Below are 25,582 nucleotides of genomic sequence, written 5' to 3' on the forward strand. Positions count from 1 at the left end.
ACTTTGAAATCGTGAATTATTGAACTTCAAGATTTCACGATTTCAAGAATTCACGAATTCAATATTTCACAATTTTTACGTGAAACTTGGAAGTCGTGAATTTCTGAAATCGTGAATTATTGTACTTCAAAATTTCAGAATTTCAAGAATTCACGAATTCAGTATTTCACAATTTGACCGTGAAATCTTGAAATCGTGAATTTGTAAATTATTGAACTTCAAGAACTCATGAATTCACGATTTCAAGAATTCACGATTGTTGCGTGAAATTTAGAAATCGTGAATTATTGAACTTCATGAATTCTCGATTGTGGAATATTGAATTCGTGAATTCTTGGAATAGTGAAATCTTGAAGTTCAATAATTCACAATTTCACAAATTCACGATTTCCATGTTTCACGCAAATATTATGAATTAATGAATTCTTGAAATTCAATAATTCACGAATTCACGATTTCCAAATTTCACACAAAACTAGTGAAATATTGAATTCGTGAAATAGTGGAATCTTAATGTTCAATAATTCGCGATTTCACACATGCACGATATCCAAATTTCACGCAAAAATCGAGTATGTATTCCTGAAGTTGAAACAATGAAGCATGTAAATGAAATCGAGGAATTTTGAAGTGGTATTCGTGAAATTATGAAGTCGTGAAGAATTGAACTCCTTAATTTTTTACATGACATTTGGAAATCGTGAATTTATGAAGATGTGAATTTTTGAAAAATTGAAATCTTGAAATAATTGAAATGTTGAATTTGTGAAACTCTGAATTATTGAAATCCTGAATAATTGAAATCGAGAATACTTGAAGAGGTATCCGAGAAATCATGAAATCTTGAATAATTGAATTCTTGAATTTTTGACATGAAATTTGGAAATTGTTAATTTATGAAGTTGTGAATTTTTGAATAACTGAAATCTAGAATTAATGAATAATTGATATGTTAAATCCTGAATTATTTAAATCTTGAATAATTGAAATCAAGAAATCTTGAAGTGATATTTGTGAAATACTAAAATCGTCAATAATTGAATTCTTGAATTTTTGACATGAAATATGGAAATCATTAATCTATGAAGTTTTGAATTATTGAATAATTGAAATCTGGAATTATCGAATAATTGAAATGTTGAATTTGTGAAATTCCGAATTATTGAAATCCTGATATACTGAAATAGAGAATTCTTGAAATTGTGAATTATTGAAAATTTTGAATAACTAAAAAATGAAATATTGAATTTGAAAATCGCGAATCATTGAACCCCAGGAATTCAAGAATTCAAGACTTCTACGTCAAACTTGGAAATTGTGAATAACTGAATTTCAAGAATTCACGATTTCAAGAACTCAGGATTTTGAGTGAAATTTAGAAATCGCAATTTGTGAATTGTTGAACTTCAAGGGTTCATGAATTCACCATTTCCATATTTCATGTCAAAAATTCAAGAATTAAATTATTCACGATTTCATGGTTTCACAAATACCATTTCAAGAATTCTCGATTTCAGTTATTAAGGATTTCAATGATTCAGTTTCACAAATTCAAGATTTCAATTATTCAATAATTAACAACTTAATACATTCGCGATTTCCAAACTACATGTCAAAAAATTCAAGAATTCAATTCTTCACGATTTCATGATTACACGAATACCACTTCAAGAATTCTCGATTTCATTTATATACTTCATTATTTCTTCTTAAGGAATTCATACTCTGAAATAGTGTATTCTTGAAATTGAAATGTCACCACCGGTCTAAACAATTTATAAAACGGCAAATAAACAGGAAGAGATTAGTTTTCCTTTGAAAATGAGAAAGCTGTGATGACATCACTATACGTCATAGATAGGAAAGCAAGATCGCAATACAACTGAATACATGAATACACTATAAATATGCATTTATAGTGGAAGTCGTGTAAGAATGGAAATAATAAATTTATATATTCCAAACCTAATTGTAATTTTATCCAGTTGTTCAGCATGTTAAGACGCATAGCATTATGTCAATAGGACTTTGTCCCCCTGTTAAGAAACACTGATGATTTGTTCCACCTTCACACCTGAGGACATGGCTGAAGTAATTATGTAAAACTTGTTTCGCGAAATATTCGAAGGTATCGTCAGAGAAGTTGAAATTTTGCTTTTCTTGGGATAAATCGAAGCAAAAAATTGATACTTCTAATATTTAAATTCTAAGCATGCCTTTTTAAAATCGTCCTTTTTGGCATACGGAAATCCATGATTATTTACATGTTTCATATTATTGAAAGTGACCTAATGAACGCAAAAACTACGGTGTTCGTCTTTTGACCACAGGCAAAGCGTTCTCCAGTTATGGTTTGGGAACCGTTTTCAGTCTCAAGAAAAAACATATCAACATGCCTATTCTCATGAGAGAAGCTCTTATTAGAAACATTTTCTGTTGTCCGACATCCGAGTTTAAGGATACAATGAAGCACTAGGAATGGTGACTAATATAAGTTTCATTCACTGGTTCTAGGTGCAGATGGGAATATCCGGCTCTGGAGTAACTGTTTACAAGGAAACTCGACAGAGCCTAGTTTATTACCGACTGAGACCGGAATTCCCATTTGCACCTTCAACAGGTAATAGAATCTTTTTCTTGCATGACATATTCAAAAAGACAAAAAAATAATGGTAAGAATAATCAGATCTTATAAAATAACGTTTTTAATCGTGAAATATATTATCAGGATTAAAGATGAACTGTCAAGGTATTAGATTTCTACTCTAGAAAAGAAAACCGCTTAAATCAGACTTACTACAAAATCCTCTACATATTTGTAGTTCCGAATATGTAAATCATAGCGCAAGAGTCATATTACATCCCAGGGGTGTAAGATTGATTTTTTCTAGCACAGGTAAAAATACCTTAAATTGTTTAAAACTAAAATACTTCTAATTTACATACCGCTAAAAATACAAAGGCAGCAATACTGTGCTAAATTTTAAGTTATATCCTAGGTATTTGTAATGTACATGTAAAACATGTATACTAAAACTATATGGTAATGATCGTTTTACGAAATATTCGCTTTTCTTGCTCCACATACAAGAACAGTTACATTTAGAATAAAAGTCGTCTGCTTAACTTAGTCAGATGAGTTAAATCACATAGTTTGCTTCAATTAGATCTAAAAAAAACAACAACATTTAGTAAAAGGAACACGACTAAATCTTATACAATTTTAGCATTGCATTGCTTTAAAACTTGCAGCACTTCACCATAAAAAGCTGACTCTGTACAGGAAGAAACACAGCTCCATCATAATTTTTACAAGAATAATGGCACCTTTTGGACATAGAAAATATCAGATTTCTCTGTCAAGTTTTATTTTTAGGTCAACTTTTGTTTTAAATTATCAAAACTATTACTTTCAAACTTGCAATTCTTGTTCGCCTTCAATAGCAGACTATGTACAGCAAGAATGATAACTCCATTCCATCCTGCTTTTCGATAGAATTATGGCCCGGTTTTGACTTAGACAATATCAGATATTTAGGTTAAGTTTTGCGTTTACGTAAAGTTTTCCCCTTAATGGTCAAAGCAATTGCTTTAAAACTTGGAGCAGTTATTTGCAATTTAATGCTAACTCTGCACAGCAAGTTCCATAACTCTACATTGCTTTTTGGAAAGAATTATGACCCTTTTTTGACTCAGAAAATCATTGGCATGACAATTTTTCTATTAATAACAGAAACAAAAAATGCACCCGCAAGGCTCTTACTATTCTATTGAAATACTAAACTCTTATACGTAGACGTACTCTTCAAAGAAAAAAATCACAACCATCCCATTAACTTAATTCAATACAGTTATTTCTTTTAAGAAAAGAAGGTTTGTCGTAATAAAAGTATGTGTTTCATTTGTTACTGCTTTGATTTTAAATTGCTTGTGTGCAAAATGTCGTAAAGATTAATTGAAACGCGAGAAGCTAGACATAAAAAGCAAGAAATTTACAAATGAATAAAATCTACCTGCTAGCAATTTTTGATAAGATCTTGAGTTAATGAAGTCCACTAAAACTTTGGTATACTGAATGTATTACAAATACACCTTTTAGCGTTTGATATGGTTTTGTTAAAGTACATGAAACGATAAAATCACAATGAGTCTGGAATATATTATTTCATAATTAACATGATTAATTGTAAACTCTTGAATTCTTAATCACCCTTAAACAAAATAATGGATCTTTTTACTTAAAATAAAATAAAGGAAAACACTAATTTTTATTAGCGATGACTTCAAGGTGATGGTACCTTGTCAAATGATTTTAAATAGAACAGGTCAACAATTAAAACGAATAATTATGCATCCGGATTCAACTAGCATGCATTTTACCGGTACTCACTTCCAGTCATAATCTAGTATTCTAATTTCAAAAATAAAGCAATGAAGAACATAATCAGAAAATAGTCATATGTCTAATAACTAGAACGTAAGCACCATGGTTACTCTGCGGAATCAAAACAGTTTTCAATGTACAATGATTATTTAGATAGCTTAGTACGACTGAATATAAAAATAAATGCTAAACAAATAGCCATACAATCAAGTTAATAATAAACATATGTCATGTCGGAATAGAAGAAGATATAAACCAGACCCTTTGAGATCTTAATGACGTGTATAACACGACCCCAAAGCGACTTTCAAAATTTAGGTACTCTTAATGGGTAATCAAACGACCAGCACAATTGCATAATTCTTCAATTTGATCACTTCGCATGACAGTTATATATCCACCACTTGAAATTCTCAAAATGAAGAGATAACCACGTTGACTGTTCATTGGTTTTCATGGTCATTTTGATCTTAACCTTTGACCGTTAGCCGAGGTACAAACGGGCATTCAGTGTCCATACGCTATATTACTGCTTAGTATGAGAATGGCATGTCGGTCCATTTTCAAATTTTTATTGCTCTGATAACAACCGAGAATTTGACCTAAAAATCAACAGGGATCGTTCACTGTCCACTTGCCTTATACCTGTATATCCAGGTCAAATTATTCTAGAAATAATAAGAAAAAAAAACAGCTAATGCAATCGCAATCAGTGTGATCTCGACATTTAAAGCCTATGACCAAATATAGCTCATAAACTATCTACTGCTAATGTCTTGGTCACAAAACCGTACGATGTCCGCAAAGAAAATCGTAGGATTCCACCAGTTTTAGATTCCTCACGGTCTCTGTACAATCGTAGAGTCTGGTCATAGTACCTACGGGCCACGTACGATTTTGAGTGGATGTAATCATAGGATATCCGGACATCGCAGACAGTTTGTGCGGAATTTTCAAGGGGCGCGGCCTTACCTCGTTCATTGATCATGGCTTCGTACGACGCTCGCACGTCACTCGTATTGTGTCTCCACTGAGTCTGTACGACAAGAATTAATCATATCGGCGATGTCTGGAAACTTCCATTTTCAGTCGTAGAATATCCGTACGGACATCGTCGGCAAGTCGTACGGAGCTCTCAAGGAACCCGGTCGCAACTCGTACGATGTGCGTTGGCTCGTATGGCGCTTGTACGTTGTCCGCACGGTGTCTCTGCGACAAGAATAAACCAGGTTTACTACAGATCAGCTCAAGCGGAAACCCCATTCTACTCGATCCTCGGAGGATGGCCAAAACGAGTACCAAGACTCCGACTCGAAGTTTTATCGAGTCAGCCAATTTCCGCCAAGGAATTTCGCTGTCTGATTCCGAAAATGTATGCGAAGTCACTTGAAAGAAAGAAATCCTTGGAGATGAAATCCAATTAGCGGAAACACACATGTATTTGTTTCAGTTGTTCCCGAGTCACTTGATGGAATTCCTTCTATTGACTCTGAGACGGATAAATAATTACCTATACAAATTTAATTGGGTCTTCGAGTACCTTCGAGGACATATTTTAGATTATATGGATCAAGATAATTATATTTTACGTAGTGATACGCGAAAAAGAGTAATTTATGAATAATTATAATAGTATCTTTCTATTTTATATTAAAATAAGCCAGATTTTCTGTTCACTTATAACATTTTATGATTTTTTGCGTGGAAACGGCAGCAATTATTTTCCCTTTTTATAATTATTTCCAAATGAGTGAAAGACCGTTCTCATAATGAAAATTAATAATTTCTCCTATTATTTTCAATGAAAGATCATTATCCTTTAACGGCCGTTATCTTTAAAATATCTACATGTAGTTTTATATAGTTCTTAATTTAGTTCAATTTACATAAATCTGTTTCTGGATTTAATTTGCACTTTCAGAAACTATTTCAATATGATATTTAACAAATCATTATTCTCTAACGCCAGTTGTTTGAAATTTTGTTTAGTTTTATTCTTTTATTTAGTCCATTTTACATAATTTATTTCTTATCTAAATAGCATAGTCAGATAGTATTTCAATATCAAACTTAACAATTAACTTTTAAGCGGATGTTATTTTAAAGTTTATCTTATTATAAATTATACTTGATTTAGTGCATTTTACGTAACTTTATTTCTAAACTTAATTCACAAAGTCAGAAATGATTTCAATATCAAATTTAAACAAATCACTTTTATTTAACGGTGGTCATCTGAAAGTTTATTTAATTTTATATGGTTAATAATCAAATCAATTTTACATTAATATGTTGTTTAATCTAATTCGTATGGTCAGAAACAATTTCAATTTCAAAATTTACAAAATTTAAACAGTAAAAAGAACAAGCTGATTATATAAAACTCCATCAAGGTAAGGATTACCGCCTCGAAGTTTCGTGAAATCATCTCGCATCTCTCGAAATGACCTATTAGTTGTTTACTACAGAATACCGGAAATCATTATAGTGTTACCTGTATAATTTCGACTCGGAGTTCGGTCAAGTAATTTCTCAGAGTGACTCGACGAAATTCCGCTAAAGTAATAAAACTGTAACAGTTGGTACTCCGAGTCAGAATAAGGCAGTACTCGGAGGAATTCCTCGCTATGCAAGACTTTTCCTTCGAGGAAAAACGGAAAGTGGGTTTTCCGCGTGAGGTGATCTGTAAGTGTGCAAAACGTACATTTGTAGATACTCAGCTTGTCGTAACGCCCTGTGAGCCCCGTGCGGACATCGCACATCGTACGTTGTTCGTGCGAGCACCCTGCGATATTCGTGCAAGCAGCAAGTCTCACAGTTTTCCAAATCCGTGTCCGCACAAGTTCTTCCGGGGCCCATGAGTTTCCAGTACAGGGACTCTTGCGAGCTTATCCCGACTTCTAAAATTTCTACCAGCTCGTATAGAACTCAAGGGCTCGGTGAAACATTTTCACCGAGTTCCCAAGTTGTCTACGAGTTCAAACATCCGTACGACGTTCGTACGTGTCAACGATCACTGTACGGACGCCGTGCTAATTTGCCAAAATTCATCTGAAAACCTACTCATACGGAGCTCGTAGCGTTCTTGTGACCAGGGTATAAAGAATATACTCCGGTGAATAATCATAGTCCAAGGAGATTCCGATTTGTATTTGGTACTGAATTATAACCACCGAGACTTTGACATAAAGATCTAAAAAACAGTATGGGTCACTTGTAAGCAATGCACTCCTTAAAAAATAGAACGATTCTCGAACATGGAAGCTACGTTCGAAAAACTTAACCTCCTCCAACTCCAATTGCAACACACACGCAGGCAATAAATTACCAATGGGGAACTTGACACATCTAAGCAAATTTTGCGAATCGTTTATCAAGATATTGAGCAGAAACTGAACTGTTTTTATAATAAAAGTTACTGTGATATTGATCTGTGACATGCTGACCTTAAAAGCAATAAACCAATTAGCAATGTGCCTGCAAAGTTTTAAGATACTGAGCAAATTTAAAACAATCCGGAATTCATTAAAGTTTCATTAAATATGCGCCCAAAGTGGGACAAGTTATGTTGTCGGTTGTTTGTTTCTGGAAGTCAAAATTACATCTTTGTGCTGAACTGTCCTGATAACTGTGCTGTTTTGAAAACTACTGTTTGTTTAACTTGATGTATGCACTGACTGCCTGATAGCAGAATTTGAGCTGTTCCTGCATGATAAAAAGAAACAGTTTAGTATATGAATATACTAAAAGTAACATCTAACTATTTGCTAATTTTGCCAATATTGTCAAACACACTAAAATATTTTTTTTTGGTAAAAAAGACATCGTTACAATTAGATCTTAATTACGATCATATTAAAATGAAAAAATTACCGAGATTATAATCTTATTAAAATTTCTTACCAGACCTCATTTTTGAAAAGACACAAAAATTCACACAGGGTTCTCTAATTGAAAGTGATGAAATACGTAGAAGTAGATTATGTTTTTATGCTAGAATATAGTTAAATGTCTCTTAAATGATAAGTGCCCTTCTTCCAGAGGGCATAATATGGAACATATTTTGCTTTTGTTTTCATTTTCTTAGATTCCTGTGTATTTCGCTAGTTTGTGAATTGTAGACATTTCGTGTATTTTGTAACTTTTCAGTAAAAGGAGTATTCAATTCATAGATTAAGTTTTTGTTTCAAAACTTCACATTTGGTGATCCCAATGATTGCATCCTTTATTATGGATAATGTTTATGAATGATATCAAATATACTTACAATATGAGGATATATAAATATATATTATCGACGGATATCTAGACAAATATAATTTTTAAAACGTTTCAAAATATGGCCACAGACTTTTGTAACGGTTGTTTTATGTAAATCTTTTACCATGCTTGTTATTGCCGATCGTCTTCTAGTCCGAAGATGTGTTAGCGTATTCAAAACGCTGACTTGCCTCTCAAGTTTCATCTTCTCCATTAAAATTGCGACTGCACAAAAAAGTCCACTTCTCTCGTTTGATTTCCTTAAATACAAAACAATTGATAGTTTTAGAATAAACGTTGAAATTTCACGAACGTCCGGTTTTCAAAATCATGTTTTGTTAAAACATGGAATAATACTTGACGGCATCCAATCATGCAATTCAGAAGTCATGATACATCTCCAAATGATTTGTCATTGCTATTCATCATTCTTGAATGAAATTATTTATTTTATGTATTAGCTACATTTGATAGTTTTAGAAATGGTGACCTTGACATTTGCTCTTGTGACCGAATCTGCAAGTCTGTTTTTTTTTGTTTCCGTGCGAGCATCCTACAAACTTGTTTCAAATGCAAATGGTCACTTCTAATTTAATTTAATTAAAATTCAGTTACTTAAAGGAAACCGCTTTTCTAATTTTAGTAACGATTCCCTTGACCTTGACCTTTGGCATTTAAATGACTCTTGTTCTAACCTGAAAACAGAGGTCCGGGTTAGGATTAAAACTCTTACTCCTCCTTTCAAATAACGAAAGATCCAATGCGCGAACATTTAAGCCAATTGGATCAGATTGGGACTTTTAAAGTATACAGACTAATTAAGGTTTCGATGGAGGCCTTGAGAAACAAAAATCAAACAACACCAAATCATAGAAAGAAAGAGTTGTTTGACATGAAAATTGAACAGCATGTAAAACATGTATATTACTTTACGAAACAAGTGTCAGTATACTGATATAAACATTGAATTCCGGAAAAGGGCTGCCTAAAGGGGCTCCACTTCCGGACAGTTAAACGCCTTTAAAAACTCATCATTTTCAAAGAACTGTTACAAATGTTTGTTTTGATGCATTTGCAATAGCGTGCGAGTGGTGAAATTTCACGTAACAAGGTGGAACATAGTTTTCAGCAATTGTTTATCTTTTTTTTCTTTACAAATGGCATTCATTTTCAAAGGGAGACAACTTTTTCTCAAAGATTACTTAAAATAATCGGAAAAAGTTGTTTCCCTTTGAAAATGAATGCCATTTGTACTTAAAATAATCGGGAACAGTTGTCTCCCTTTGAAAATGAATGTCATTTGTAAAGAAATAAAGATAAACAATTGCTGAAAACTGTGTTCCAACTTGTTATGCGAAATTTCACCACTCGCACGCTATTGCAAATGCATCAAAACGAACATGTGTAACTGTTCTTTGAAAATGGTGAGTTTTTAAAGGCGTTTAACTGTCCGGAAGTGGAACCCCTTTAGGCAGCCCTTTTCCGTAATTCAATGTTTATATCAGTATACTGACACTTGTTTCGTAAAGTAATATACATGTTTTACATGCTGTTCAATTTTCATGTCAAACAACTCTTTCTTTCTATGATTTGGTGTTGTTTGATTTTTGTTTCTCAAGGCCTCCATCGAAACCTTAAATTATATCATTCCTGACTACAGATTTATAACATTTTTTTCTATTTTTATTCGCAGTGACCTTGACCCTATGACATTACAATGAATTTGTGTACCAGGATTCGCAACGCAACCCGTCAGTTCAACAAAATGGACAATATACCAACGCTCCGGACCATTGCTCCTCAATGGAATTTTGCAAGAATGCAGATTAATTAATTTTGACCTCAAACTTTACCCATGTGAGTGCCAATAAATTCCTAAACCTTGGTTATTCAACAAACTACATTTTAGTTACATTCAATTTCAATACATTATTAATATGATTTTTTAAATAGTAACAATGACTTTCGTCTTAACCCAAGTAACCTCTTATGTAATTTCAAATTCTGTCTCTATCAAATCTGCCTAAATATCATCTGTCAATGCAATAGGTCTCACCTAACTCAAAGTTTTGAGAAGAATCAAACGGTTGCCGTCGCCCACTCCAACCCCATCCCCACCTCCACTTCCACTATACGTATGTTCTCCAAAGAATAACAAAGTTTGTTTAAAATCTCGTTGATAAAACTATATTGCATCAAGAAATAACCGTTACGTAGTCGACAAGCTTTGTAGAAAGTTTTCACAATATTTTGACTAATTGTACCAGTTTCTGCTCACTAACTGCATTATATCTTTAAGCGTGTGATAAAATATCAAACTTTTACAATAGAAAGTAATGATGAAATCTCAATCTCTAATTGAAATATGAAAACAAACTATGTCGGGTTTCGTTGAACTGTTATAATTATAAAGATATTTTTCATTCTAACAGGAACACAAGACTTCTTTACGATGTAAAATAAAAAACCGTTACGACATTATTTATCTAATTTACTGACAGGCAATGTACTAGCACATGCGATCTCTCTTCGCCGAGCTGGCTGGCATATTCGTCAACATCGTTCACAAACTCCACAAATTCTTTTGCATTTACAGGAGTTTCATCCATCGCCATCCATTTTGAGTACTGGAAATGGTACGCAACCTTCTCCCCACTCGCGAACTTTAATAGATAATGCATTGATTGTTATCATTCTAAATTTGACTCAAGAAAAACTATTTATGAAAAAGGGTATTGTTCGAAAGTGAATCAAATACATTCTCCAATTTTAAGCTTAAAGTAGGCATTTCCACTACGGTCCATGGAAAAGCTGTAACAAACCAAGCCTGCAACTTTTTTTCATTTGTTCATTTTGAGCGACCTGTGAGTTTACAATCTTTTATGTTAGATGAAAGGATGAGGTCAATTTTGAAAAAGAAAAATCCTTACTTTACCTTCCAGGTCCGTGTGGTTTGCAAATCATCTCATCGCCGCTAATCTATATACCAAATTTTAAGTCCATACCTTGAATGGTTATAAAGTTATGTTCTGGACAAAAACATTATGGAAATATTTGACCTTGCTGTGAACGTGACCTTTCCTAATAACACGGTTTGTGGACTCTGCACAACGTTTCATTACCAGTTACTAACACGCCAAGTTTGAAGTCAATCCCTAGAATGGTAATTAAGTTGGGCTCTGGACACAAAACAAGATGGATACGACATCGGTTTTACTTTAACCTTTGAACTACCTAACGACACAGTTCATGCTTTCAACATATTGTTTCACTGTCAGATGCCAATATAGTTTGATTAGTTTATTATATTAATAATGATTAAAGTTAAATCAGGTATAGTTAAATAGTTTGAGTGATTATTAAATTAATCTAGACACAAAAAATGTCGGACGGATCTGACTTTGAGTTTCTTTTTTGACACTGGCATTGAATTTACTGACCCGTTTGAAGCCATCTTCATATTGTCACTTTGCCAAGGCAAGGGTTAGTTTCCTTTATATTTAGTAATGCTTCGGACACGAAAAATGACGGACAGATAAGATATTTGAACACCATTTGCGAGTCTGACTTTTGTCCGTTCTAACCAGTATTTTCAATCTGCATCACCATTTACCTATATGCCATCATTAAAGTCAATATCTTGCAGTTAGGACCCGGGCAAGATATATGACGGAAGAGCAAGTAGACGATGGAAAACGAAAAGGCATACAAACAGACAGAAGCACGCAACATCATATATCTCGTCAGTTACTCCGAAACGGCCTTAAAAATGTTTTACTCCATTTGTTTCCAACTCCTTACGACATTTTCAGTTATCAAAACCATCGTAACGGTTGAAATATATAACAAGTACTTCAAAGGTATGTAACAGAATCATGCAGAATAATAGCACACCAAGTTTGACTAAGTTGGCTCTCTTCTTTCTTCAGCACAATTAGTATGCGCGTCTACCATCACCAGCTTAATGGAATTATTTAAAAATACGACATTTACTGGTTATTATAATCCTAGAGGCTCAAACTATAAAACTATTAGGAGTCTAAGTACGGAACAACTTGTATGGCCTTGTAAATAAACTTAGTTTCTGTGGAGGTAGATCAAAATAAACCTATTCACTGGTATCTTAGAACAATAGAACGCAACCAAGAAAAATAAAAGTGCGTATGGTTAAAAAGTGTACAGGTTTTACCTCATAAGGTAGCTGTTAGAAAAACAACAACAACAAAAAGAAAAACAACATAATATTATGGGAATTACATATATGTTTTACCTTTCCATTAAACCTTATTTTCATTTTCTTCGCGGTATAATGATGTTTTGTTTCTAGTCTTGAGCACGAGACTGTGAAATGTCCGAACGACAGTGTTTGTTTGTCTTCAGGGAGATACTGCCCTACTGCCTTAAAATAGAAAACGTATATTGTATATGTATGCACTGTGAAAACTTACATTCTAAAATGAAAACTACTTTCAAATCTTTACCGGTCTAAAAGTTTGTTTGTTTGTAGATTTCTTTTGTTTTGATTTAAGCGCCGTTTATAGACAGTATCTAAGTCAAGTCACGGCGAGCAGTAAAAACATTCAACAGCAAAGGTTAGGTCAATTGCCTGAAATATTTTCGAAAAACGGAGCTAATTTTAAAACAAACAAACACACAAACACTTTTACACATGGGTAAATAAGAAGAGCAGAACAGAACAGAACGGAATGTATATTAAATAACGTATACAATATTGTGTACATACAACTTTTGTTAAACAATTTAACAACTTACATGGGTGGTCAAACAGGGTTTTTATCATTTATTTCACTGTCAAAAGTGAAAAAAGAAGCAAATAGATACAGATAGATATGGTACTGATAACAGGAGTATGAGATAATACATGCACCTGAAGTTGAAAATGAAGGAAAATAATGAGTGTTGCTAGCAGCATCAATATACATTGAAACATGTATGATTCGGAGAAGCTATCAAATAAAGTCTTACAGAAAATTACCAATTATTAACTATACATTGTGTATGTTGTACATGTATCTGAGGGCAAAAGGAACGGGAAAAATAAAGGCATTATTATTAACAACATGAATATATCTCGACCAATTGGATGAACAATTAGCAAGAACTACTCGTTGCTTTCTATCAGATAAATAAGATTCGAACTAGTTCAAGAAATTGCTATGTAGTCCAAGAGATAATAGTTTAGTTAAGAGTCCTCAATGCCACACCCGATCAAACGCTTTAAACACAGACTTCTTTTCCCTCGTCTAAAGCTTTAATGATATCGTTGTAGAGATACGATAATTGGTTTGTTGTAAAGTCGCCTTTAACAAGATCCAGACTGGAATGGTGTGATAAAGTTATTAGAAATAAGGTAATTGTAGAGGTAATTATGGATACAACGCTTCATTAGTTTTCCCAGGCAGCTGAGAAGAGATACTGGTCGATAGTTAGCTGGTTTTGATGGGTCATACGTTTTGATTATTCGAGAAACGTTTGCACATTTCCAACAGGTCGGAAAGACTGAGTTAAAGATAAGTGTGTTAAAAAAGGATGACAGTGGACCGGCTAATTCCTGGAGGCCTTTTTTGATCGTTCTTGGTCTGACAAGGTCTGGACCACTAGCTTTAGAAGGATCTTTTATTGAAGCTGCCTCTCGGATATCTTCATCAGTTACAGAAATACTAGTATTTGACAAGACGGAATGAGTGAAGTAGGTATAATAGGAGGTGTGTGATTGCTCTCATGTAAGGTAGACTGATTACAAAAGAAAGTGTTAAGAAGTTTAGCTTTATCTTTGTCTAATGATACTTCAGCACCATTGTCTATTAATGTAGGGATTTGGGGAGCATTTTTGCTAGAGAACTTTTTAGCAAGTTTAAACCATTTATTAACATTAGTATTTTTGGAATTAATTTCCTCTACTGATTTTTCTGTGCTTTCCTTCTTTGTTTTTCGGATAAGGCTGGTAGTATCATTTCTAATTTTGCGAACATTTTCCCATGCATTTTCATTATTAGAAGTCTTTGCTTGTTTATGAACCTGATTTCGCTTACGTATCATCAAATGAACACCTTTATTGATCCATGGGACGTCGTTAGGTCTAACTGTTATTGATTTATTCGGAAAGCTGTCAGCAGCTGCGCTTAGAATAGCATCAGCTATTTTATCGGCAGTTTCATGAAGATTATCGCAATCTAAGATAGAGTTCCAATCCGTTGTGTTTAGATTGTTTCTATATTTAGAATAGTCCCCTTTATCATATAACCATATGTGACGTTTACAAGTTGACTGTTTAGGTTTCTTGAATTTAAAAACAGTAACAGTAGGGCAGGGAAAGCGAGATAGATCCGGAAGAAAAGGGATCAGCAACAAAACTAGAAAAAATGTGGCAAACATAAGATCGAGAAGAGATGAAGAGTGTTCAGTAAAATATGTAGGAGTCGAAATCAATTGCTCTCTTTTCGAATTTAAAAACAGACTTTCCTTTTGTAAGAATAGCTCCAAACCCCTCATTAACGCCGGGGTACGTAAGTACCAAATTCAAAATACTCGCTTACGACTCGGATGCAGTTCTCTAAACTCTGAGCTTCATCGTAGAAATATTGTTGAATTTCTGAAACTCCGCTTCACTTTCTCCTTCAGACGAGAATCTTGCATACGAAACCAACAAATTAATTTTGCTACGTGTCCAGAGCTACATAGCGGCAAATGAAATATTTGACATATGACAGAGACATATTTGGTGGTATTATGCACTCCTTTTGTCCCTTGCGTGACATCATGACCCATACCAAATCACAATTTGTTTCTTTTTATTTCAAATTCACCTAAGCTCTTAGTCTACCTTACACAATTGAATAACAATGATAAAGTTATTATAATAGTATTTGTGGTACACGTAATGATATAAATCTATTTTGCAAAAGTTTCAATTAATAACTACTTTCAACTAATTTACATTACTTTCCGGTCGAATAAGTGCAATGTCAATTAGGCCAACTCCACCATGGAAAGGAATTAATACACTTAACAACATTTCTAGTTGGTCACTATATTTTTTGAAATATCTCAACAATAAAAAGCAACAGTTCAACAGAGAAAATACTATTTTCAACAAAAAGGTATTGGTTAACGTTCAGCAACATTTCAGTTCATTCTCACCAACAGTTTAGAATTGACACCAGTTTTATCTAACCAACCCTTCATTTCAAAAGTCACAAAAGATCAGTATCATATATGACCGCTTTGTGCTGCAATCACTGCCCGACATCGGGACCGCATAATGTAGCGTTGCAATTTCCTTTTGGGGATCCCATTCCATGCCCGTATGATCAAAGCACCAAGATCACGTAGGTTAAGGGGCTCAGGGGGCTTCCTTACTTTACGTTTTAAAAGGTCCCAAACATGCTCAATTGGATTAAGATTTGGGCTTTTTGATGGCCATGGTAACACACAAATGTTGTTGTTTTGGAGCATCTGCTGCGTGGTCTTAAGTTGCATTGTCCTGCACTAAGCTCATGCCACGGTAAGCTCTAACATGGGGAATTAATACAGGGGTTATAATCTGGTCCTAGTAGCGCCTAGCATTAAGGTTTCCGTGCACAATAACCATATCGGTTTTGGTGTGCATCGAAGAACCAGCCCAAATCATAACTGATCCTCCGCCATAACAATCTGCTTCAAGCACACAATTAGCCGCATTTCTCTCACCCCGACGGCGGTAAACGCGGGTACGGCCGTCAGTACCACGTAAACACACACGAGATTCATCAACAAGCAAAACATTAGCTCAGTCGGCCCTAGTAAGTCTTGAATGTTGCCTTGCCCGACGCAAACGGGCCTGTCGGTGTCTTACAGTTAGTGTAACAACCTTTCTGGGACGTCGGGAACGCAATCCAACTTTTTTCGCGTAGGCGGTTTCGGATCGTCTGGGGACTAACAGTAACACCCTGTCGTCCAAGTGTTCGTCTGGCTGTCGTTGTTGTGGGGACAAATCGATTACGTAGGTGCGACACAATTATGTACCTGTCCATCGTAGTTACACGTCGTTTAGGTTGCCGATGAAGGTCAGCTACACTTCCGGTTTGATTAAACTTTTGCCAGAGGCGCTGAATAGTGTATAGCCGTCTATTAAATGCACGAGCGGCCTGGAAGAAATATATAGATGTTATTTAGAAAATAAAACAATGAAGCGAATGATAAGTTTATGACATTTGAACAGAAATTATTGATCAGATTTTATAATCTAGGAAACTGATTCCTACCTGCCTTACGTAGTGCCTGCCTCTTGCATTCCAACTGCTCGACTCCGCTCTTCTATAGTTATTTTTGCCATATTTTTATGTTTTCTTTTTTTTTGGCTTTCAATATTGCACCGCGTTACACGCATACCCACGTGTATCCTGCACGAGTTTCACGGGCTCTAAAATGTACACTCATTACCCGTTACAAGTGTATGGTTTTATTGGCGACACGCTATGTTAACTATAGGGAATGATAGGGAGTAAAATAAGAAATAACTGTACATAATTTCATAAATGTATCTTTTCACGTTTTCTAATTATTAAAACTATGTAACTTTATCGAAAGAAATAAAATATGTTTAAATTAATATATCTCGTAAGTTATCAAATTATGACTTACACAAATGAAACATCAAAAACTGAGCATTTTACATGTTATTCATTTTACCAAAAAAAAAAAAAGGATAAAGATAAAGTATATCAGCTGCATAAATACAATTTGATTATGGCATTAAGTTTCTTTTGAATCAAGGTGTGAGTTGATATAAGGTAGTTTCTTCATGTTGTGACAACTTTTAAGAATTTAGCGAGTCTGACTATTATGGATTTTGTTATCAGGTCTAAGTAGTTCGACAAATTTGAGCACGCTTTGGCGTAATCGATGATATTTTTCATTATGATCTTGAGGTATATCGCATTTGAGCACAAAATGAAATTTATCTTCTATATCGTTAGTAGTGCATAAACACATATAGATCTACGTTCATTTATTGGGATTCTGCTTAGATCGCATCTATCTGTTTTAGAATCACAAATTACGCGCTGAAATCCTTAATTTTGTAAGTAATGGTTTTAAACTGCTTTGACAGAAAATTTCCAAATATGCTTAAATTTTCGAGTCACTTTTTATATGTACGTATAGGGTATTTGATGTATCATTTTTGTTTAAGTCTGCAATCCGTTGCTGTTGAAAACAGTCAACTACTTTTTTTTATAATTTCTAGGAGAAAAAAATAGGGTCAACTTTATCAGGGTACAGCCATACTTCTGAGAACCAATATTCATCTAGTAAGACTTTTAAGTTGTACACCCAATTGTTTGTTTTATGTTTATAATATTGCTACCATATTTGTAGATCTTATCTGGAATTATGTTTTTGTATGTATTAGTTTTAACCAGTTTTTGATAATCTGTTTGAATCGGTTTACGTAAAAGCATAGCGGCCTAAATCGCCATAAACGGCAGCGTTACTTGCACTGACTTTACCTACTTAAAAACTACATTGCAAGTGAATTCGTTGTAGTTCTTTTGATTTTGAGAAGCACCAAATCTTACGGGGCATAATTTATTGTACATCAAACGAAAGTGTCAAATAGTTGTTTTGCGAAACGCGTGTTTACTTCATATTTTCTAAGATTTTCAAACAAACGTGTGTAGTTAAACACGACTCCAAGGTAGTTAAAATCATCCACAATACCACGTCCTTTTCTGAAACCAAATTAGTCATTAAATAAAAATTGTTGTTGTTAAACCATTGTTTCACACAGGATGTGAAAACACTTGTATATATTTTTATTTAGGTTACTCATTGTATTCCCCCGAACAACGAAGTTGTAAGGTGGTATACTGGTTTCTGTTTTATTTTTGTCTTTGTTTTTGTTACTTTAATATATACATAGAGTCTGCATATGCAATTTTGTGCAAGCTAAATCTCCTGAACCCATGCGCATAATTTAATGAAACTTCACATAAGAGATCAGTAGTAACCCAAGTTGTGGATGGTGCCATGTTAGGTTCTTTCAGAAAAAAATCTGCACAGTAATTGGTCTTTGTTTTCTGCGTATCTACTTTATACGTATAGTCGGCATATGTGGTCATGTGTGCGCCTAATCTCCTGAACCCTTGCACACAATTTAATGAAACTTTAGTAATCAGTACTAACCCTAGTTGAGCGTGGTACATGTTACCTTCTTTAATTTTAGATGTATATTCTGCAGACTAATGGGACTTTTGTGACTTTACCATATAAATAGAATCTGCATAAGCAACTTTGTGCGCGCCTAATTTCCTGAACCATTGCACACAGTTTAATGAAACTTCGCACAAGTGAACAGAACCAATCTTACTTGTGCCAATTTTACCTGTGCATGGTGTTTGTTAGGTTCTTTAAGAAAAATAGTCTGCAGAGTAATATTACTTTGATTTTTGTTACTATATTATATTCATAGATTCTATATACACATTGTCGACATAATTATGCAATCTTGTGTGCATCAAATTGCAGTGTACAGTGTCAGTGCAAGCGGGGTCGGGGTGTACAGAGGGTAAATTCCTCACCTTCGTTGATAACTCTAGTTACAGTTTTGTCACGGTAATTGTTAGGGCTATCTCGGTCACCCATTTTATGTTTTCAGTTTGGTTTTATGTATTCTAGGCACCACGTTTCGGGGAATCAGCAAGCATTAAACATTTTGTTATACTTACCAGTGATATGTCGAGACAAAGTATCTACTGTTTCTATGATATATTCATTAAATATGTTGTCGCTTGGACAATGAACTTTGTTACATCTTGAATATTTAATAGCTTTATCTACTTCTGTTTGTGTTTCGGGTTTGTTTAACTCCACAAACTTAGGATCATCAATCTCAATACTATGCTCGTTGTACGAATCTACCTCTACCATCTGAGTGTTTCATATATCATTATATCTTAAGAAGCTCAAGCATAAACAATGACATTTTGACCCAGTAAATGCAATCGATAACATTATTAAGTTAGTGCCGATTTTAATATCTGGCTTATGTTTCATTTAAATCTTCAATTACGGTTTATGGTTTATGTAACATCAGGTCTTATCCAGTTTAGAAGTATAAGCTACCACAGCCGTTACAACTTCCCCGTTGACCTTTTTCTAAAAGGTAGATATCATTGTGGCATTAATGAAATTTAACAAAAATCCTTAAAGTCATACAAAATATCTTACACATACCATTCCATGTTGTTTCAAGTCATCCATGGTAACAATACATGAACAGTCTTCCTGGTATAACATACAAATAAAATCTGAGACAGTGTTCGGCAACGGGGATTGAGCGACGATGAAGTAATCCTTTTTCTTGAAACTCTGCCGTGTAAAAAAGTAAATATATTTGTAGTTACTTCAAACAAATATCGATAATCCTAGAGATATAGCTTGCATATAATAAGCAGAGACATAAATTGCAGTTTCCCGCTGTTCTGTTTACGATCACATTTTAATAGGAATCATTTAAACTCAGATTGGCGAATAAATCTATCTAATAGCAGACTTGTTTTCAGATCACAATCTAACGCTATATAAGTTCATCCTTCCTTACACTAAACTGGCTTACTTATAGCACTTGTCTGTAAATTATTGAAGACATACGCCATTTTGGATAACAGCCGTTATTCTGAATTTCGATATAGTGCTGAGTAACAGACAGCTTGTAGCTATTAAACATATTTGGTGATGAAAAAACAACACCAAAAAACTCCTTTGAACTCTATATGAGTTCACTGTTTACATGAAAACCCTTTATTTTTGAAAAGTGCAACCATATTGATGATAATCTGTCATATCTTGATAAGTGTTATAGGTAAATTAATGGAAATGGCGTCAAAACAGACATTGGCCTTTAGGAAGCAATATTTTTATGTTAATTAACTAATTTGCATATTCATGAATAAAATGAATTTAAATGTACTTAAGGGGAGCGGTGGTCTAGTGGATAAGGTCTCGGCCTTCCCTGGACATCCAGGGGTTCAAGTCCCACTGGGGTCACGACCATGACACCAGTACTGGTTTTTCCAGAAAGCGGACTCGAGAGTGGTTACAATAAGCTTGAAGCTTTCATAACAATCGAGCTAAAACAAATTAGTATAAACAAAAGGTATCAAACTATATTGATCTGGTCTTAATTTAAAAGTATCTCGGCGTTTTCTTAAATATTATTATGTAACTCTGGCGTTTCTTTTGCACTCTAGAATAGGAATGTTTAGGTAATTTGCATAAAATGTACCACTGTCGCACAACTGACGTCTCAGCAAACAAGATACAATCATATGATTATTTTTTATCAATAAAATAATTATTATGTAACATATGTTAAGAAATATAGTCGAAACACCTTTAAGAAGGAGGAATCATTACGTAACATACTTAACACATGTTACGTTACCATTCGAATAAGTTTGGTTTACTACAATTAGTACTTAAAAAATACGTATTGAACACTTGATCTCGTCTTAAAATCTTTAAAAAAACTTCTAAAATAGTATTTTCTTATTCTGAAAGTATTTTTTCAATTTAGATAGTTTAGCTAATTTGCATACATATACCTATGCTTAAACAAACATCTCTGGAAGCAAGGTATAACTAAAACTGAATAACATGATGAAATAACTTGTGAATCATAAACTGGTGATTGTTTGAGCATCATATAAAAAATAGAGTTTCTATTTAAAGGAGGAATATGCTTGTAACATACTGTACACACGTCACTTCACCATTCTAGTTTATTCGCTTTATTGTGTCATTATTTTGTTAAAAAATTGTATAGGATTATTCACTTATCAAGTTATTAGATACGTTCACATAAATAGTTGAATACCAAATTTAAGAAAACAAATACTTAATACTATACAAAACTTCTAGGAAACTACTGAGTGCCTTCGGAACGACACTCGAGAGCTTCTTAAAACAATTTGCCATAGAAATGTTTAAATTATCTTAAAGAAGATCTTTTGGAGGCAAAATTCAATTAAGCAAATAAATAGCAGACTCAGTTGGACGCAATGAAGTGTGAAACACCCCTTACGCCCTCTAGCACCGGCTTAAGTCGAATTCAACCATGATCCAAAAAGAACCAGAAAATCTTATAATCTGAGTACGAGGGGACCTTTACAAGTAACTAGTAACTAAAAAACGGTCATTTGCAAGCTTGAGAACACTAACAAGCAAACTAATAGCTGATTTGATTCGTTTGTGTCTGTTCCTAAGATATAATTTGAAACTACCCTCACGCTCCTAACACTAGCTAGCTTAAACAGTTTAAATAGTGTTCGGTGATTCTCATAGTACAGCATAAGTAATATCAATTATGTTTCTAGCATTTTTATGCACCCACTTTGTGGGGGGAGGGGGGGGGGGCATATAGATTTGCTCTTGTTTTTCTAAATAATCGATGCAATCAAGCAAGGTTGTTGGAATGGTAACGTAACGTGTGTAATGTACGTTATATTATTATTCCTTCTTCAATTAAGTGTTCACTTTTAATTTGTGTTCACATAGCTATTAATTTTATCATTTTATTTAGTTTTCGAGGTCTCAAATTTTTATAACTGGATCAATTTTTGGAAATAAGCTCAGCAAATCTAGTTTTGTGTGAAGAAATACCATAAGAGATATATGTCAGTCACACTACACCGTAAAGCGTTAAGGGACTCCAAATGTATAGAAAAATTGCGGAAGTAAGTTATCCGATGACGAAAGGCATCCACCGCTGCTGCTCAGTGATCTTGCGATCGGTTGTTTGGAGTGCATAAAACGTACAATGACCGCAAGATTATATAAGGCATTTCCTTCAATCTTTTTTCCCGCTATATTATCCGTATTGTTCAACAACAGTACATTTTGGATATATATATATATATATATATATATATATAGTAGAGAGAATTTATACGAACTAAATCACCACCACAATATACCAGACTAATTACGGCAAAGCGCCTAGCAGTACAAACGAACACGCACATGCCACAGCAAGTCCACTAACCCAATAAGATTGGTTTCGGTGCTGCTTTATATACGAGCCCGAATTGTACTACACATTCGTACTGGTTCAACATTTGCAAATATATACTCAAACCTCTGTTTTCATGTCTCATAAATCAGCAGTGACATTGTAGTCTTTTTAACTGATTGGGACCAGAGAAGCTATATTTTCTCTCTCTGAAAGTTAACTGGATCTCAAGGATACATTGAATATATACATAGATAATTTGCATTAAGGGATATAATTATATTCAGAACAGTTGACTTTCCCATACGTGAGATCCGCTAGGTTACAAGTTCGTATTATAAATTATTATATAGTAGAGAGAATTTATACGAACTAAATCACCACCACAATATACCAGACCAATTACGGCAAAGCGCCTAACAGTACAAATGAACACGCACATGCCACAGCAAGTCCACTAACCCAATAAGATTTGTTTCGGTGCTGCTTTATATACGAGCCCGAATTGTACTACACATTCTTACTGGTTCAACATTTGCATATATATACTCAAATCTCTGTTTTCATGTCTCATAAATCAGCAGTGACATTTTAGTCTTATATATATATATATATAGCGGTCATTGTACGTTTATATATATATATATATATATGACGCACAACGTTCGATTAAAGGATATCACTGTACTAGTAACGGCTTTGTACCGCGTAAAACACAAGAATCCGACAAAACGTTCTTTTCAATTATCGTCCGCTGAACATGCGTTACATCCGTTGCATATCTTGTAGTCCGGCAGTGAATCATGTCCACCTGACCAGAACGGATGCGAACCGGACAAACAAAGAATAGAGAACGCACGAGTAACGAACAAAACGCATATTAGCGCATTTCTACTGTTAATCTAACGAACATAATTGGTGTTTGTTCAAAATTTGAAACATGCTCAAAAACTTCAACCGCATGGAACGAACGTCCCCGGACAAAGAGTGCAGGCGTCGTATGAGAAACGGAAAAGAATGCATGCAAACGGACATGAACGGATTGAACATTTTGTAATACGTTGGACGTTTGTTAACGCTACAGGGTGTAGTTTGCCAAAGATTTAACAAAACACTATTTTAGAAACTTCTGAGAGCTTTTCAAACAATATTAAAACTGTTTGATAAATTCAATTTGATTTGAAACTTAGAACATGTTATTTTTGAACAAGACTGTGTCGTCGTTTTACATTGTCATTAATATTCCTGAAAATTCAAATTAGATAATTAAGATGAAATATTGCTATTAGAAGGTCAATGTCTCAGCTCCAATTTGATACAATTCTTATTGTTTTATCACTTAAACTGACCAAGCTACAGTTGATCATCAGCTATATGTTTGAGTGTCCATAACTGAACGGTTATCGTCACTGGAACAGTGAAATCATATATAGTTCAAAAGAGTTTTCTCATGGGAACACTTTTGCTTTCAAAGAGTTTGCCAAGCTAAAAAGGATTTTACCTATGAAAAAAGACAATGGGTTTGAGGAAGGGGATGGGGGTGCATGGTAGACGCTTTTTGCCCCTGTGCTATACAGTAAAATCTCTACATAAAAATAGCATACGTTAACATAAACAGCATTGATATATCCCAATCCTTCATCTTCTCTACTCAGATACAGCATCACGGCAAATCGACCACCTAAAATTAAAATACATAACAAACCCTTTGAATATATGAAATATGCGCTAACCTAAAATTAAATAAAATCAATTTTATGTAATGTGTAGCTGCTGCTTCTTTTAACATAATCTTGACAAGAAAGTTTCGTTTTGTTTAGAACTGTTTTTTTTATGTTTGCTCGCATAATTACAATATCACCCGATTCTTCATTTAACTCTTTTCAAACAATTTATACACAAAACTGTTTATATGCTTTTCCTCTATTACCTTACCTCAAATTTGATCGAACTTGTGTTCTGCAAAATGAACAATTTCTGTTCGCCTAATATACTGAACAGCAAAAGAAACTATTCAGATGCATGACTAGTATATTTTGAAATAAAAAGAGTAATTTTTATAATTGTTTCTTCATACCAAAATTACACTTGAAGACCTACGTGTGATGAATTTTTAAAATTCAATCAACCGCGGAGTCAGTAGTCCCACAATAAATGTTTCAAAGGCGCTATTTTCGGCGCGTCAGATGCATTGTAACATCCCAATTGGGCGCTTGCGCTAAATGTGATTGAGTGTGTGTGTGTGTGTGTGTTGTTCGTTTTGTCCTGATGTGTAAGCTTTGAGTGTGTGTGTGTGGTGCACGCGTTTGCGTGCTGGGGGGTTCGTTTTGAGGAGGCTGCGCTTTTGGTGCGTGGCATTCCCTGTTTGATATTTTTCTTTGTTTTCAGTAGTGTGATGCAACCAACAATATTTTTTAAACTTCATGCTGTTTTTCAAGTTAGTCAATAATCAATATTTCCAATGGCAATAACATTTTACAAAGAAAATTGTTAGTTTCAGGCGCATGTGATATTCGTGCTAAACGGCATGTTTGGGACTACTGACTTCACGGTTGATTGGTTTTTGAAAATTTTACATGTGGAGTTCTACAAGTGTAATGTGATATAACAAGAGGACCATGATGGTCCTGAATCGCTCACCTGTCCCAACATGACCCAGGTTTGAACTGAGTATGACGTCGTTTTTTTTTTCTATTATTTGACATAGTGACCTAGTTTTTGAACTCATGTGACCCAGTTTTGAACCTGACCTAGATATCATAAAGATGAACATTCAGACCAACTTTCATACAGATCCCATGAAAAATATGGCCTCTAGAAAGGTCACAATGTTTTTTCATTATTTGACCTACTGACCTAGTTATTGACGGCACGTGACCCAGTTTCGAACTTGACCCAGATATCATCAAGGTGAACATTCTGACTAA

At 34.2% G+C, this 25,582-nt stretch overlaps 1 protein-coding gene across 1 annotated transcript in view; it reads right to left on the reverse strand.

Annotated features, from left to right (window-relative positions):
* Positions 1-7,950: 7,950 nt before the first annotated feature.
* LOC128551812 (receptor-type tyrosine-protein phosphatase kappa-like) overlaps positions 7,951-25,582 on the reverse strand; it is a gene marked incomplete at its 5' end in the record, with an annotated part of 36,342 nt that continues 18,710 nt past the window's right edge. Inside the window, 6 exons of the mRNA XM_053532729.1 lie at positions 7,951-8,089; positions 8,769-8,904; positions 11,144-11,307; positions 12,915-13,043; positions 19,880-20,014; positions 24,260-24,336. Of these exons, the coding sequence (XP_053388704.1) occupies positions 8,030-8,089; positions 8,769-8,904; positions 11,144-11,307; positions 12,915-13,043; positions 19,880-20,014; positions 24,260-24,336 (701 nt within the window). The remainder of the gene's footprint in view (positions 8,090-8,768; positions 8,905-11,143; positions 11,308-12,914; positions 13,044-19,879; positions 20,015-24,259; positions 24,337-25,582) is intronic.

Source organism: Mercenaria mercenaria, unplaced genomic scaffold, assembly GCF_021730395.1.
Source record: "Mercenaria mercenaria strain notata unplaced genomic scaffold, MADL_Memer_1 contig_1729, whole genome shotgun sequence".
NCBI lineage: Eukaryota > Metazoa > Mollusca > Bivalvia > Venerida > Veneridae > Mercenaria > Mercenaria mercenaria.